General features: G+C 33.6%; 1 protein-coding gene across 1 annotated transcript; it reads left to right on the top strand.

Annotated features, from left to right (window-relative positions):
• Positions 1–628: 628 nt before the first annotated feature.
• Positions 629–1,513, top strand: LOC131856973 (putative UPF0481 protein At3g02645). The gene has a single exon (XM_059208942.1). It carries the CDS (start codon positions 629–631, stop codon positions 1,511–1,513), a length of 885 nt encoding a protein of 294 aa, XP_059064925.1.
• Positions 1,514–18,609: the final 17,096 nt, after the last annotated feature.

The raw sequence follows: 18,609 nt of genomic DNA, 5'->3' as shown, positions 1-18,609 counted from the left end.
TTTCTTATCAATATTCTCCTTTATATTTCTTAAAGAAGTGGTGGGTGATTGTTTACACGGAACCAGATGATTAAGCGTGAAGACATGGCCGTGTCGATCTTAAAAGTCAATATTCTCCTTTATATTTCTTTCTTTTATCTCTTTTATATCAATATTCTCCTTTATATTTTCTTTCTTTATCTCTTTCTTATCAATATTCTCCTTTATATTTCTTAAAGAAGTGGTGGGTGATTGTTTACACGGGACCAGGTGATAAAGCGTGAAGACGTGGCCGTGCCGATCTTAAAAGTGAAATCATGATTAATGTTACACGCAAGTTTTTCAAACGTGTAAGGATGTACGTTGTGCCGTCCAACATTTTTCACAGGAACTTTGCGCAGCTTTTAGCCTATTTTCGTTATAGAGCCTTCCTATCCAGATAGGCAGTGTGTGATCCAGCGCAAAGATTCTTTGTCCATGCAAAATCAAGATTAGTGTCAGACAGCGAAGCGCCCACTTTAATCTCCATGAGCATCTTGCGTACATTTTATTATTAAAGAATCCAGGGAAAAAATCTTCTTCGCATGCTTAACATAGCTGAACATTTCTGTCTGGGTATGCTTGGATCTCCTGTCGGAAGTGGAAAAAAATGGAACAAAAAGAGAACGAAAAGTTTGATGAAAAGTGGTGGGTTGTTCAAGTTGAATCAGGATTAGAGAGCGAAGAGAGATCAGATGAATCCCACGATGGTCTTATTCATACAGTTCCAAAGTCTCTCTTGAGCAAAAACCCAGAGTTCTATCATCCTCAAGTCATCTCCTTGGGTCCTTACCATTTCCAAATAAAAGATCCACAGAAAGATGACATGGAACGTCTTAAGTCAGAAGTGGCCAGAAAGATGAACCGTAAAATCATCACTAAAGGTGGCTTAAAATCGGTGATGGAAAAGTTTAAGGAGGAAGAGAAGCAGAGAAAACTAAAGAAAAGCTATGCTAAAAATTTTGAACTTAGCAGTGAAGCGTGTGCGTGGATGATAGTGAGGGATGCCTGTTTTCTTCTAGAAGTTCTCGACAGATTTGGAAAAGATGAAGGCCAAGAGCAAAGCGTGAAGGCTTCCATGGATAGTATTTTAAGCAGGGCACGACATCATCCTTTATTGACAGAAATTGTGAAAGATATGCTCAAGAGGGAGAATCAACTACCATTCTGGGCATTGGAGGAAATCAGAAGTGATATTGTGAATTCAGATGATAATGTTTGGTTTGAGTCGGCACTAAAAACTTTATCCCCCATCGAAATAGCAGAAAGGCAGGGTCGGAAGTACAGAAAGGAATCCCATATCTTGCAATTGCTTCAGGACTACATTGTTGATAAGAAAGACATCATCATCTCCGATAAACTGAGTAGACCTTGGATGACCATCATTGCTTTTTTAAGAATGGTTAATAAAGTTACCATTTTAAAGCTTCTATCCCCATTTTTATGTTGTCGTGAAAAATGTGTAAATGGGTATTTAGACTATTATATGCCATAATCCTACTATTTCTGTTCCCAGTTTTTGTCATGTTTTTCATTTGGTACTGTATTAGGATCCACATATCCCCTTTTGATAAGAAGATAGGGAAACATGTTCCAACCGTGGAGGAACTAAAAAGAGTAGGAGTGAAATTCAAGAAATTCATGGGTGACAAAACAGGAATTAGTCACATCAAGTTCGAAGAGAGTGATTGCATACTGTATTTATCCGAGTTCAAGGTCGATAACAGATCAGAAGTGATACTGAGAAACCTGATTGCCCTGGAAATCTGCTCCCAAGATGAAGAGAAACCCATTACAAGATACGCCATTCTAATGAACGATCTGATTAAGACGAGTGGGGACGTACGTATCTTGAGACGAGAGGGTATCATCACCAGCAAGCTTGGAAGTGACGATGAGATTGCACAGCTTTGGAATTCTATGGTGACATCCACAGAAATGCCCAGGTACGATCCTATTGACAACGCTGCTTCTTCCATTAATGGTTACCGCAAAAAGTGGTGTAAAGTTCTGTGGGCTCAATTTAGTATGGTTCACTGTTCAAAGCCATGGTTGTGTCTATCTCTTTTGGGAGGACTTGCACTTCTATTGTTAACACTTATCCAAGTACTTTGCCTTTTTGAGTCGTGCCAACTCAAATAGACACTTTGTATTTTCTACTACTATGCAGGTCATGTTTGAACCAGTCATTATGATTTGTAAGTAATTATAGTGTCAACCTTTTAAGCGAATAGCTTTTATTAATATATATCTTATCTAAAACATAAGTTTATATATGTGTTAATGCATATAAAGTGATTTGGATTTTCAGTTCGGTAAGATTAAAACTTTTTTATCTGTTACATTTTAATTTTTTTTCTAAATCTTATAAATTAAGAATGTTTTAATGTGTATAACATTAATCTTATAAATTAAGAATCTTACTATATGTTTAAGATGCTATCTCTTTAAAGGAAGTTTTTTAATTTAGGGGTTTGTCTTTTTTTGGAAGAGCTGAAAATTCTCAATCAAGAGTGGCAGGTTGTAAAGGGCCTTTAGTCTTTCGGAAATCTATGTTTCAATTTTTGTGGTCTCTTTTTTGGTCGTTTCTTGGTCCTTGTTTGTTTCTATCTAGTTGCTGATTCTTTTGCTATGTCGGGTCTATTGTGTTTGGCGATCTCACTACTCGTGAGACCCCTCTTCTCCACCTAATGGCTACCATGTAAAGGGTTTGGGTCCTATATCTTGATTTGCGTAGTCAGAACATGCAAAAATTTGAATGAAGTAAAGGAAAACAATTTAAATGTGAGAAGAATGTAAGAAAAGACAATTATCAAAATACATATATAAAGAGAAATAAACTTAATCAAATTATTCTACAATAAGAATTAAATTAGCATTTTCATTTACAATTATTATAAGATTCACTCTCTAAGACATTAGGATGTGTATGAACGATTTCTAATAATGACATGAAATTGACTTCTCTATATTTTATTGTATGAGAAGGCTCTTTTAAGCATGATATAGTTTTCGAATTATTATAAATATTATGCTTGTCACATGACTTAGTTATCCTGTGTTGGGATTAAGGTGTCTCAACCTTTGCAACTCTTGGAATTTGATTTATTAGTTGATTAGTTATTTTATATCTACCAATGTCTTGTCACTTAGTGGGACCTGTCGGTTTAGTGGTATCTTGTTTGGAGGTTATTGCATGACACATATGTAGCTTATCTGGATGTAGGGATCCCACTTGGTGGACCTCACAATTATGTCATGTTAGTTTTATTTATAAGTTTTTGATAGATTATGACAACTTATGATAAGATAGCATGGCATGTTAATGTATGATAACCTATGGTAGATTCTAATATGATAGTTATGATTGTATTTATCACAAGTGAATATCTTTGGAGGTGGATGTGCATGCATACAGGCAGGTACTTTGCATGTTAAGTGTATCTTTTGCATGCAAGGAGGGAATTGATATTGGAGATTCTCTTACAAGTGTATGATGGTTCTTTACATGCAAATCGATTGCATGCATGCAGGTGTAATGTATGTAAGGGTGACTGTTATAGCTGCTAGATTCATGGCACATGGACCTTGGCTAATTTTTTGTATCCTTCCGCAATGCAATGTAAAAATACATAAAATATTGTAGTTGTTTATAGTGTGTAGTATGAGAAGTTTTTTATAGGTAAAATTATGCCATTGAAAATATTTCATAATTTGTGAGATTGTTTGAAGACTCTTGTTGAAGATATTGATTGTTTTATTGTGTTGTAACATCATCAGTTTAGTAAAATACAAACAATTGTGCTTTGTATTATGGGGTTTTTTTACCTAAAGGGGTGTTTAGCACATATGTTTGGGCCTCATTATTCTATGGTATTTACATGTTCACTTATGTTAATCTAAATTTGTTTCTCCTTTTGTAACTATTAAGGATTTGTAATAAAATTTGTTTCATGTCCTTCACTTAGATCAGTGTTGAAATAATTTTTCAACCCCTCACTTTCTTTGATTTTTTATCAAAGCATGGATAGTTTTGGTCCCATTACATTGGATAGGAATTTTTATGCTATGCTCTTGCACCAATATTTTTATTATATTTTTGTATGAAGAAGATGGCTAATGCATCTGGTAGGACTGGATAAGTTTAATGGGAATAATTTTAAATTATGGAAGTTAATTACGGAGGATGCACTTCTAGATCATAATATTTAAGCTACAATATCTAGTTTTAAACCAGTTCCAACATGAATAGATGTAGATGGGATATGCTACATCATAAAGATAAGGGTGGGTAAATACACAAAGATGGGGAACCCAAAAGGTGTCTTTAGTGCCCACATTTTCTTGAATTAGAAAAGTATTATCTTGGATGGGAAATTGAAGATGTTTATGCTCAAAATTTGAAGATCCAACAAGAACAAGATTTGTAATGCTCCAAATCTAATTTCTAGAATACAATTTTTTTAAATGGTGGAGACTAAGAGGTTCAGTAAGAGGGTCCACACAAAGTTCTCTCATTTAAAAAATAGTATATAACATACTGTAGCCCCTAAAATGTTAAATTTTTTACTATTTCAAATAATGTTTTCGTGAAAATTAATTAACACCATATAGATTATTCGTGAAAATTAGTTAAAACCATATAGATTTGTAATGCTTTCATATATGTTTTTTACTAACTTTGAAAGTGGACACATCCTAAAAATAGAAAATTCAGAATGCTCCCACACAATTTTCTTGGAAACTATTTCAAAAATCTTCTTTGAATGTTTGTCTAGAATAGAGTTTAGTTTTTGAAAATGTAATTTATTTCAAATTTTGATGAAAGAGTAAAAATAATACCAAAAATACCCTTAGATTTTTGATGAAAAATGGAGACATTAGTTTTGTGGAAAATGAGATTTTAGGCATATGGATGCAAACTAAGATCTCAAATGTCTATAGTAGATCATTAGGAGTGTGAATAGGTTAAGCTACAATCTTGATTGGAGAGCTAAATTCTTAGATTGTGCTTCTTTTATTGCAATTAAATTGAGATTGTGAAGTGTGCATTTAAGATCTAAAGTTGATGATAGTTTTCAGCAATTATAGTAAATTATAAAATTGATAAAGGACATTAAGATTGATCTAGAAAGAAGACGCAAAAAGGAACTTGGATCTATAAATAGGAGAAAAATATGCTAGACAACAGTGTAGGGAACCCTAGTCTCAAGGTTCCTTAAACTAATAGAGAGGAACAAGAATGTATTCAAGATGTCTTGTAGGTTTGTCTCCAAAAACTATAGATCAAAATAGTTATATTTGAGTGTTGGTCACCCTATTCAAGATGTTTCCATTCATTCAAAATTCATTACAACCTATAACTATCTTCTTTCTTCTCTCGTACCACTTTCACTATTAGATAGAAAACTACGGACATTAAAAATGGGAAATAAGTGTTGTGATGTTTAGGGACTTTTCTAGGTAAATCCCTTTATTGGTATTTTCACCTCTACAATAGCTATTATGATGAATAAGAGTGCATTCACAATGGAGGATAGAGGAAAATTAGTAATGAAATGCTAAAATAAAATGATTTCAACTTAGGTATTAAATCCTCTCACATGTTTCACATAAGATGTGATGATCTTTATGGAAGTCATGTGAGTGCTAATAAAATAATATGATGAACATAAATTTGATAATCTCGAAGTCATACTTTAATGTTGACTGCTTGTATTTTATTGATAAATATGTCGAGAAATCAAATCTGTAGTGCTTACTTGATTATATTTAAAACTGTTATAACTTATGAATGATATAATACGTGCTTTATATAGGGTTTACAAGGTGTTTTTAAATGTAGGATAACAAGAAACAATCAAATGCAAAGATCAACACCAAATCATGAATGATGGAGGCTGACATTCGCACATGTTTAATTTTGAGTCCCTTTTAGAGGGAGTAGGGATTTGGGTGCCCAATTCCACTAGAAAGTGGGTAACAAAAGAAAAATCAATGTATTGGGGTCTAAACATAGAACGTGGTCATAGAATTATCATTTGAATAATAATTATGTTGTAGTTTTAACAATTAAATTTTAACATATAATGAGGTACAAATAAGATAAAAATGATCTAGGAGAAAGAAAAACCAGGTAGAGCTTAAAATTGTAAATAGATATAATTTATTATTCTATATTTATCCCTTATTTTAGTAGGATTATGAACTTATGCTTATACCCATGGTAAAATAGCTCGGAAGCATCTAAGAGGAAGACATATCAAGGATATGATGACACTAAGTTGAGACAAACAAGACCCCAAGCTTAGGATCCTATCAATTCTTAGAAGATCATAGAAAGGAGAATATTCTCATGAAGGAATAACACACAGTTATGTTGGGTGATTAGAGTATAAAAACATGGATTCTGCTAGCAAACAAGTTGTGTTATGTTAGATGATATATGGGAAACATGTATTCCACTGAACAACAAGTTGTGCTATATTATGTGATCCATGTATTATAGAAAAATGATCACACTAGAAATCCATACTATACTAGGAGATCAACACCTTAGGGAGAGTAAACACAAATAATGATCAAACTAGAAAGCCTTGATATACTAGAATATAAATACCTTAGGGAGCATAAATATGTTTGATAAAGGATCAAGTTAGAAATTTTTTTTATGATAGGTGATTTATATACAATCAATTCCTCAAGGAGCATAAACAAGGATCAACCTAGAAAGTCATGTTGTACTAGATGATCAAGAAAAGGTCATGTATGCTAGTAAATTTGTTGGAGTTAGATTGATAACCATTCCTCAAGGGGAATTGTGCTACATAATACCACCACTTAGGGCCTACATCAATGAACACAACAAGAAACAAGGAGGCCTTTATTCCCTCTTTAAAATATGTCAACATATTTCTCTATTGATATCTTAAGGATAAGATTGAGAGATCCATATCAATAGTGTACACCTTCAACATAGATATATTCATACAAAAAATTATATACATCTAAACTAGGAAGGAGTTATTTATAAAGGATACAAACCTTCAAGAAAGGAATATATCATTGTAAAGGAAACATCTTACAAAATGGGTAAAATGGATCCTTGTCAAGGATACATAGCTATTGAAAAGGAAAAGAAAGATGGAAGGTCCTTATTTAAGGATATTCATCTTTGTAAAGGAAAGAGATCTTCAAAAAGGCATGAAATTTTAAAATTAAAGGGGAATCAAGATCCTTACCAAGAATACTCATCTTCCCAAGAGATAGGATAGGGTATTCTTGGTGAAGGATGTACAATTTCAACTCCAAGGAGAGATCATCATAAAAGACATACACTTTCAAGAAAGGAAGAGGTCTTAATCAAAGACACATACCTCCAAGAAATGAGGATATCATTATGAATGCCATAAAATTATATGCAAGGAAGGAGATCTCTATGAAATATACATATCAATAAAGTGAAAAGGATCCTTATTAAATATACATGCTTTTAAATTTTTCGATCCTCCTAGTTTATAGGAAACAATAATTAGTCCATAGACTATTATGTTTCTATTAAAGTATGATTGCACATGAAATTATACCCATATGAATGACAATGAGTGTTGTAAATATGTGATGCAAATGTCACATAGTGAGGAGAAAAATAATAGAAGAAAATGTTAATCAATCATATAAGAGAATGAATTAAGAAGGAAATAAATGAATTAAGAAGGAAATAAATACCACAAGTTATAGGAGTTATTGTATTATTAATTATTGTTATAAATTATCTCTTAAAGGCTCTAGAGTGACCATACATGTGATGATAAAAGAAAGAATAAATTTATGCAATCAGCTTGTCAAGTTTGATTATCTTTTATAGGTGCATAAGTGATCAAAGGGTCTCTTAACATTCTTAAGAAAAATTGGTCTTTTCTAGATAAAGGAAAGTTGTTAGGTACTATTTTTGTCTCATGTGAAGGGAAGTGTTGTTTCATGTTAGGAGGTAATGAGGTAAGGGGTAGAGCAAAAGGAGAAGTTGGGAATCCTATGCCTTCTTTATGGTAATGAGTTGTGTGATCTATGGGGACCTTGATTCCTTGTTCCATATGTTCAAACTCATGTGCATCATATTCTTGTTTACAAAGTATAGCTCTAGACCTTTACCGTGCTGCCAAATATGACCAACCTTCCCCAAAAGTTTAATCTAGGAAGGTGTAAGTTACATATAGATACAACTCCCTCTCTCATTGGAACTCTAAGAAGATATCAACTCCCACCATTAAGCATTCCTATTGAGCATTTAATCAAGCATAACTGAGTACAAGCCTGCAATCAAATATTCTAGTATTCAAGATTCAAAAATCATGATCAAGTTTTAAGTGTTCTTTAATTATGATGGAATGCATTAACATCAAGACTAATGTGAGACTACAAACCAAGGATTTTAGATCAAAGGTAACATTTATCATTTCAATAATTTACCTTAAGATTTAAGATTATGTCCTTTCTAAGGGCAAGCCCTCTTTTCATCAATCATTGCTATTGTAAGTTAGAAACACAGACATGGGATTCGACATAGGAAATTCCCTATATAAAACAACATTTTCCCATCTTTTTGTGTGTATAGTTTTAGATCCAACTATAAGGAGTTCTATAGGCATGCAAAGAATATTGCAATAGATAATCTTAAACTTCAAAAAAACTTCAATAGTTTGACTATGGTGCCCTCTAGATATGATTGACACTTTTAAGTTATTTTTAAAAGAGATGTTTGCAAGCCATTTAGTTAGGAACCTATAACTTACTATTAGATCAAACACCTTCAAACTGGAGTGCCTTACAACCCTATTTGGCATATTGTACTCTAAATTGTAGATGGAAGATCCTCTTTGTCTCTAATTTGCAAATATGAGCTACTATGTTGATTTCTAGTCCAGTATCTTATTATTTATGTTAAATTTATCATTTTCTATCATTTAACCTATCCTATTCACAAATCCAAATTCAATGCAATACACAAAACATAATCATAAACCCAGTCTAGGAATGTGAACGCGAAAAAACCTAACATTAAAAACAACAAACACACCACCAAAACAAGACCAAAAATATGTTTTTGACTCAACTAGGAATGGTGCTTAACCTAAGTTACATTTTAGTTTATTCCTACCAAGAAAATAAAGAGACCAATCTTCTCCCAATCCAACACACATTCTTTCCATTCTCTCTTGTCAAAGTTGCTTTGGTCTTGTAGGGCTCTTGGGGGTGTTGAGGAGCCACTAATAAATTCTTACATGTTTTATTTTTGGTAAGTTACAGGGATTTTTAACTTGGTCTAATCATCAAGTAATACCACAAACTACGGTACCTCATATCTGAATCCAATAGTCAAGATTCATGAGCATAGAAGCCTATTAGGGACCTTGATCTCATAGGAGTGAAAGACCTAGGTGGGTTTAACATAGATTTTGTGAGTAGAAAACACCAATGAGAATATAGATCTATGAGGAGCACATTCCTAACATGGGTTTGGCACAAGGTCAGCGAGAAAACCAACCCAACAAAAATCTAGCACAGTTAGTTCTTAAGCTCCTCCTGAGCACCTCCTCCTCAACATCTCCTCGCATGTCTTCCACCTCCTACACATTCTCTAAACCGACAACCACCACCATGTTTTCCAATCTTTTCATTTCCACAAAACTCTTGCATGTCCACCAAGGTGGACCCAAACTAGTATTAACACCATTTGGGCCAAGTGGTGAATTGAACCTTGGTTGCACCATAACAATGCAACCACAACACCACTATACCACAAGATGATCCACAAATTTTAGGATAGACAAAATGAAAATAACCTACTTCACATCCCACAGGTTAATAAAGATACAAGATCTTGGGGGCCTCTCAATTATTGAAGCGGTAGAGAGTAACCCCACGAGGTTTGAACCCTAGTTGTAGGCACTACAGGCAAGAAGCCCCACTATTTCACCAAAGGGTTTCCCTCTAATTTAAGCTAGACAAAATAAAAATTCCCCACTTCACATCACACAGGTCAATCAAGATACAATAGCTTGGAGGCCTCCCAATTATTGACATAGTAGAGAGTAACCCCCTAAGGTTTGCACACAAGTTTTTGGAACTACTAGCAAGAAGTCACACCATTTCATGAAAGGATCGTCCCCTAAATGTTTATGGTTTGAACCATGGATGTAGGCACTACATGAAAGAAGCCCCATCATTTCTCCAAGGTTATCTCCAAGGTAAAGCATACTCTACTATTATCATGGTAGAGATAAACTTGTGGGGTTTGAACCTAGGTTGCAGCCAATGCTATAAGCAAGAAGCCCCACCATTTCACCAAAGGGTCATCCCCAAAATTTATCCTAGGCAGAATGCTAATGCCCCACTTCACATCCCATGGTTTAATCAAGATACAAGACCTTGGGGGCCTCTTAATTATTGACATGGTAGACAGAAACCTAGAGAGGTTTAAACATTGGTTGAAGGTAGTATAGGAAAGAATCCTTGCCATTCTACCAAAGTGCCACACGTTAATTTAAGCTATGTAACAATTATTTATGCGGTAGAGTGTAACCCTGCGAGGTTTGAACCCTAGTTGTAGGTACTACAGGCAAGAATCCCTACCATTAATAAACTCTTACATGTTATTAGAGCTCCAGTGGTGTAGATTCCTTCATATATCTAAGGGACATATTTTGGCTTGAAGAGTTTGTTGGGTGTATATTAGGGTTTCCAGGATTAAATGTTTGAATCCATGTCATAAAAAAAGGTTAGTTTTGACTTTTCACTTTATCAAATTTTGTTATGTTTTTTAAAATTTGAAAGGGTTTAAAGTTTCTTCTTCTTAAGGGTAGGTAAATTTTTACGAAATTTCAAGTTAAATTTGACCTTTCCATCGCATCCAAAACTCTCAAAAACCTACAAATCAACTATTAGATCATCAATATTTGAAACTTTTATCCGATGGGCATAGAAGCTTTCATAGTCTGTCAAAATGATCCTTATAGCAATATTTTTAAATAAAATAATCTAGTATAGAGATTCTTGATTGTGACATAATATATGTATATATTTTTGGTGTAAGTATCCTTTGTTGGCATCACCTTCTACAATTTTTTGTAGTTTGAGCTTGTTGGTAAAATCACTTGTCATTTGGTATAGGTTGGTCACATCACATTGTACATGTTTGCTATCTTTTATAGTATGAATTTGTCAAGATTTATTGATTGTGAATTGAAAGTTCTTTTAATTAAATATTTATTTTGAATCATTTTTTTTTTTTTTTTTTGTGTGTGTGTTGGGAATTATAAAAAAGACCATGTGGTCATGTGGTGATAACTCATTTTGGAGGTAGGTACATAATATGATGGCATGACCATGCCTACCACCACCACTAGCTTCTGTACTCCCTTGTCGCCACCTATAGTGGTGTCTTATTTTTATTTGCACATGTGCCTACTTGTTGTAATATTGTCAACTAGGTGTTGGCCTCTTTAGCTTCCAAGTGTTGTATGTGACCCCTATGTGCCTATAAAGGGAAGTATCTTCTTTTTTGTGTAACTTGGGAAATTAGAGGCTATTTTAAGAAAGTGAGATATTGTTGGAATGGTAGATCCATCTAATTTCTAGTAGTGCAATTGATTGTTTTGAATGTTTCTTTGTTTAAGTATAGTTATTACTATTTGAAGGTAGATTTTAATTTTTGACTCTCAAACTCATAATTTTTTGTCACTATCTCTGAATTTTGTAATTATTTTTCCATTGGATAGGCATTGAAAATATCTTTCAAGAAATCCATGTAATTTTTCTATATTCTATCCTAGCTATTTTAATTTTATTTTTGTTATATTTTCTTCCTAATGGATTACTTGGATAGTTTGATAGGTGGAGAGGTGTTGTCTTGATTTAATCACCTCATTCTATGTTATAAATGAACTCTAATTTATAGTTTGAGAAATGTATCATTGTTGTACTCATGGGTTATGAAACTCATCTTTTTGTGATAAATTTGACTAGGGATGATTATGAGTCATGAAAAGAAGGCATTTTAACCCATTGTAGGTGGCTTAATATTTTTCCAATTTTTTTATGGACTCTTTTTTGAGCCAAAGACACAATGGAAGAAATTTGTTTGGGTTAATAATAATTTGATCATATCATATAAATAATTGGTCATACTATTAGTGTAAAAATCTTCAAAGAAGATTACAATCATATTTCAAGAATTAGGAGCCTATGAATTGTTTGGACCAACATTTAAAAAATATTTGGAGTCACACATTATCCTCCATTCTGAGATGATCCTACTTCAAATTACCTCATTCAACTTGATGGTGTTGACAATATTTGCTTTAATCATAATACCTTAGATGACCTTAAATATGATATAGAACATGGGTGTCTTGATGATTCAAAAAATTCTCTTATAGCTCCTACTTTTCCTATTGAGATATGTTGGTGTTAAAATCAACAAGTTCCTGTACTCTAGAGAAATAGCCACTAACTCATTGTTAAGCAGTAGGACTGGATTGGGCCAATGAACAAAGCATAGTGCCTTGACTACAACTTTCTACTCTTTAGGCTCTTCATAACCTAGGTGGGTATCCCTATGATAGTGTTACTTTGATGTTCTCACTCTTTTAACAAGATAATGTACTTTAAGAAGATGTTTCAATAAAAATATACCAAGGAAAGAATGAAAAAAAACTCATACTCTTGGCTCACACCGTAGCTTATGTCATCTTTTGGTACATTAAAACTGGTTCTAATCTATGTTACTCATGTACTAATCCTAATACTGAAAGAAAATAGATTATAATGATTGATTATGAAACTTTGAAAACATGACCAATGCTTATCTCTTAGGGAATTCAGAGTCAGAACAAGATCACTACACTCACAACAATGTGCATTTTAGCTTTTAAGACTTACATTTTTTAACACAAATGCCTTACATAAATATTCAACCTGAGAAACACGCTCTTAACTCATCTCACACTAATTAACAGTATGTTACTGTACTCTTGATATAATTTAATTCATTTGCTAGAAAATGAAACCTATCAAAACATACACATTCTCATTTAGAAGAGATAAGCTTAAAAAACTCTTAGTATTTAAAACTCATGTAACACATGAATCAATAGAATGAGACCAGGACAAAGAATGTATTCTTTATGTTGGCAATATTGCATTATAACAGACAATGAAAGATTGTTGGCATTTCAATAAGGATATTGAGAAGGTTGTTGATGATTATGGATATAACTGATTAAAGATGTTTTACTATCTTGATATTATTATTTTGTCATTGATGTCAAGAAATTGATTTTCTAATTCAGTATGATGTTGCCATATCTTGAGAAGTATGATATGAAGATTATAAAGATGTCGGTAAAAGACACAGGAAAGAATATGATGAATAAGGGGATGAATAAGGTATTCAATGGGCAACTACTACCAAGTCAGATAATGATGAGATCATGATGTTTTAGATTGTTTTAACATCATACATATGTTGTAAATTGTAAAGGATAATACTATACTATGTTATCAAGCAAAGAACCTAGTTGGTAAACCCTAAGGTTATCGGTATCGGTTAATGAAGGCGGGATGTCTACCGAGTGGAGTTTAGTATTCACCGAGTTGTAATCGAGTTGTAACCAAGCTATAATAGAATGCATTAAATGTTTACATGTGGTATTTAGTGAAGGAAGCTGATGAACTGGAGCGGATTAAATGATTGGTATGCCATGGAAGAAGTTTGTTAATGAATCTAAGGCAATGGAAAGTCGACATGAAGATCTACAGCTTAGATTGAACCGCAATACCCTGGCACAAGTTCCAAGACTATTATGCAAGTTCCAAGGCAGTGTAAAACATTTTCAGATCGAAAGATGCATTGAACCTGGGCAAGATTGAAGATCTGATGGCTATGATTGATCATGGGAAATGTGATCAAGGAGATTAAGCGGTTATCTAATTGTTTATAAATAGGAAACTATTAATAAACAATGTATGCAGGAAAGTGTACGCACAGATATGCTACATAGTGATTACCGAGCACAGAAGCTTGAAGACCTGTTAGAATCACAGAGTATAGAAGCCCAACAGATAGACAAGATTAGTTCTATGTCTAGATTGTATTGAACAAATAGGAATCTGCTTTAGCATTTTAGATGTGAAGTTGTAGATAGATTTTTATTACTGTTATTTTGTGAAAGTGATAGAAAATCTCTTAATCGAGTGGACTTAATAGTCTTATATGTAAAACCCTTTAGCAAGGTGACATTCTGATTGAGTGTTTGAAATCCTTTCACAAGGTCACTTCTAACAAAGTGAAGATCCTAACAGATCTGAGGGAAATCCCTTAACTAGGTCACATCTAGCAATGTGTTTGTAATCTTTAACAAGATTTGCTTTTAATCGAGCATACTCTAGAAGAGTATATTTCTTAGTGGGTTCGAAATCCCACAGTGGTTTTTCCCTATTTGGGTTTCCACGTTAAATCTAGTGTTATGAGGTTTATGATGTTTATATGCTTTTGAGCTTGCATGTTTAACAGTTTTGGTTATATTACTGATATATATGTTACTGAGGTTGAATCTGATGTTTTTATGGAAGATTAAGTTTGTATGATTCACCCCCCCCTCTCATCTTGTTGGCTATTGGATCTATACTTATATTAAGTATCAAAACTATTAATTGGTATTAGAGCTTTGGACTTCGGAAGGAAAGTTTAAAGGCACTTGAGTTAAAGATCCAAAGATGTATAAGAGGGATCCACCGAAGTTGAACAAGTCAAGTTTCTCTACATGGCAGAAAAGGATGAAGCTACATCTATCAGGAGTTGGAGAATATGCTGTATACTATCTGGAGAATGATTTTGTCACACCGAGCACCTATCCATTGACTATGGAAGAGATAAAGGCGAAGCAAGAACATATTCAAGCAATGATTGAAATAACATCTGCATTGACCGATTTAGAGTTTAATGATCTAGAAGGCTGCAATGATGCAAAGGCAATGTGGGATAAGCTTATATCATTATATGAAGGAGATGAACATGTTCAAAGAGAAAAAGTAGATAGTCTAAGAGGACAACTTGAATCTATGAGGATGAATGAAGGTGAGAACATAACTCAGTACAATACAAGACTAAAGGAGATTGTCAATTAAATCAAAGGAGTAGGTGGAACCATTGAAGAAAAGGACATAACAAGTAAGTTGTTAAGAACCCTTCTATCGGCTTATGCAATCTGAGTTTCTGCAATCAATGAATTGAGGTATGTACCTAATATGCCAGTTTCCTTAGATGCTACTATTGGTAAGCTAAATGCATTTGAGTTAAGTAACTTTGATAACAGTGGATCTTTAGTAAATAAAGTTGAATCTGCATTTAGTTCTTTTCATCTTGATGAATCTAATGATTACAATGAAAGAAAGTATAAGTACTCTGAAGGAGATCACAATGGAGCAAGTGAAAGATTTCAAAAGAACATGGAAGAATTACACAAACTATATGAGGAAATCAGAAAGCAAGAAGAGTTTGAAGCACTACTAGCCAAAAGGTTACCGAGAGGCAAAGGTAAGTATAAAGGGAAACTACCTTTGAAATGTTTCAATTGTGATAAGATAGGACATATGGCTTCTAACTATCCTGACAAAGATTCTACTGAAAAGAGAGATTACCGAGATGATAGACATAAAGATAATCATTACAGAGGACACCGATACTTCAAAAGAAGAGATAGAAAGACGTGCTTAATAGCTGATGAGGAATCTAACAATGATAAATCAGATGAGACTAATACAGAGGAAGTGGTTTATGTGGCTATCAAGGATGGATCAGATGAAGAAAGGTATGAAGAAAAAGCCCTAATATCTCACATAAACACTAATGATTCTTGGATTATAGATAGTGGATGCTCACATCATATGACAGGAGATAAACACAGGTTTGTTGCATTAGAAGATTATGATGGAGGCTATGTTAGATTTGGTAATGATGCACCATGTCCGATAAGGGGTAAAGGATCTATAACACTTCTTGATAATGCAAGATGGAATGATGTTTATTGGGTTGAAGGTTTGAAATACAATTTGTTGAGTGTAGCACAGCTAAACAACACAGGTTACTGAATAGAATTTTAGAGAGGAATTGTCAAAGTTCATGACAAGAATGGAAAGTTAGCTGCTATCGAGACACAAACAAAAGGTAATACATTTAACCTTGACTCAACTCCCAATAAGTGTTTGTATGCAAAGATAGATGATACCTGGTTATGGCATAAAAGGTTTTGTCATGTAAATTTTGATAATCTGATCAAAATAAGTAAGAAGCACCGAGTAAGAGGTCTACCGAGTCTTGAAAAACCTAAGAATGCTATGTGCCAAGGATGCCAGATGGGTAAGATGACAAGATCAAGCTTTACAAGTAAGTCTTACACTTCTAAGGGAATTTTAGATCTTGTGCACACTGATCTTTGTGGTCCTATGAAAGTTGAGAGTTATTATGGTGATAAGTATTTCATATTATTTGTGGATGACTATTCAAGGATGATGTCAGTTATGTTTTTAAAGGAAAAATCAGAAGCTTTTCAAATGTTTAAATGGTACAAGGCAAGAGTTGAAAATGAAATAGGAAGACAACTGAAATGTCTTGGATCAAATAGAGGAGGAGAGTTCACATCTGATGAATTCAACTTATTCTGCAATGATCATGGTATTAAAAGACAAGTCTCTGCACTGAGAACTCCACAGCAGAGTGGAATAGCTGAGAGAAGTAACAGATCTATTGTGGATTGTGCTAGAACACTAATGATTGAAAAGAAGGTGCCACAAACATTTTGGAGAGAAGCAATAAGAACAGCTGTTTACACCTTGAACCAAGTTCAATTGAAGAAAGGTACTTTGAAGACACCATATGAAATCTGGTATGATAAGAAACCTAATGTTAGTTATTTTAAAATCTTTGGAAGTAGATGCTATGTTCATAAAGATGATAGAAATGGCAAGTTTGATCAGAAAAGTGAAGAAGGAACATTTCTAGATTATTCTTCTAGAAGCAAAGCATTTAAATGTCTAATCAAATCATCTAACAAAATAGTAGAAAGTGCAAATGTAAAAATTGTTGAATTTGCAGAAAGAAATGATGAAGGAAATTCCAAGGAACCAGAAGACTATGATGAATTTGTCTATGTTCAATCGAGAAGTCCTACCGAGAAGACTGTTGAAGGAAATGAAGAGAATATCTAGTTACCGAGTGATGAAGAAGATCATACAGAGCCTACCGAGCCTGTATTAGCCAAGTATGTCAGAAGACATCATGCACCAAGTCAAATTATAGGAGATAAGGATGATCCAGTGATGACAAGGAACAAACTGAGATAGAACACATGTTTGATATCTGAATTTGAATTGAGAATAGTGAAAGAGGCATTTAACAGTGAAGATTGGGTAAATGTTATGACAGAAGAGATTGATCAAATCAAGAAGAATGACACATGGACACTAATCCCAAGACCAAAGGACAAAAATGTAATCGGTACAAAGTGGATTTTCAGAAACAAGCTAAATGAAAAAGGAGAAGTCATTCGAAACAAAGCAAGACTAGTTTGCAAAGGTTATGCTCAAGAAGAAGGAATTGATTATGGTGAAACTTTTGCACTTGTTGCTAGACTTGAAGGAGTAAGAACATTGTTGGCCTATGCTTCTTTCAAGAACTTCAAGGTATATCAAATGGATGTCAAATCTACATTTCTGAATGGAATATTGGAAGAAGAAGTTTTTATTCAACAACCTGAAGGATTTGTTGAAGACAATAATAAAGATTAGGTATGTAAATTGAAAAAAGCTTTATATGGTTTGAAACAAGCACCAAGAGCATGGTATGAAATATTGCACTCTTATTTGATTAAGATTGGTTTTATAAGGACAAGTGAGAACAACAATATGTACATGAAGAATGATGAAAATGGAATACTGATCTCAGCCATATTTGTTGATGATATTATATTTTGCGGAAATGACTCCTTATGCAAGAACTTTGGAAATGAAATGAGAAAAGAATTTGAGATGTCATTAATCAGTGAGATAAAGTATTTTATAGGTTTACAGATACTGCAAATGAAAAATGATATTTTCATTACTCAATCCAAGTACATAAAGGAAATCTTGAAGAAATTTGGAGAGGAGGATTCAAAACCAGTAAATACTCCTATGACTACCAACTGTAAATTATCAAAGAATGATGAATCTACATCTGTTGATGAGACACTTTACCGATCCATGATTGGAAAGCTACAATATGTTGTTCACAGCAGACCCAATATAGCACATGCAATAGGTATAGTTGCAAGATTCTCTGCAGATCCTAAGGAAACACACATGACAACAATCAAAATAATTTTTAGATACTTGAAAGACACAGAGGATTATGGCTTAGTATATCAAAAAGGAAATGATTTTGATTTAAAAGTTTATACTGATGTTGATTGGGCAGGCAACATTGATGACAGAAAAAGCACAAGTGGAGGAGCTTTCTTTTTAGGAGAAAGACTAGTGAGCTGGATTAGCAAGAAA

Source organism: Cryptomeria japonica, chromosome 7 (assembly GCF_030272615.1).
Source record: "Cryptomeria japonica chromosome 7, Sugi_1.0, whole genome shotgun sequence".
Classification (NCBI taxonomy): Eukaryota; Viridiplantae; Streptophyta; class Pinopsida; order Cupressales; family Cupressaceae; genus Cryptomeria; species Cryptomeria japonica.
This window is presented reverse-complemented; position numbering and strand designations above follow the sequence as displayed.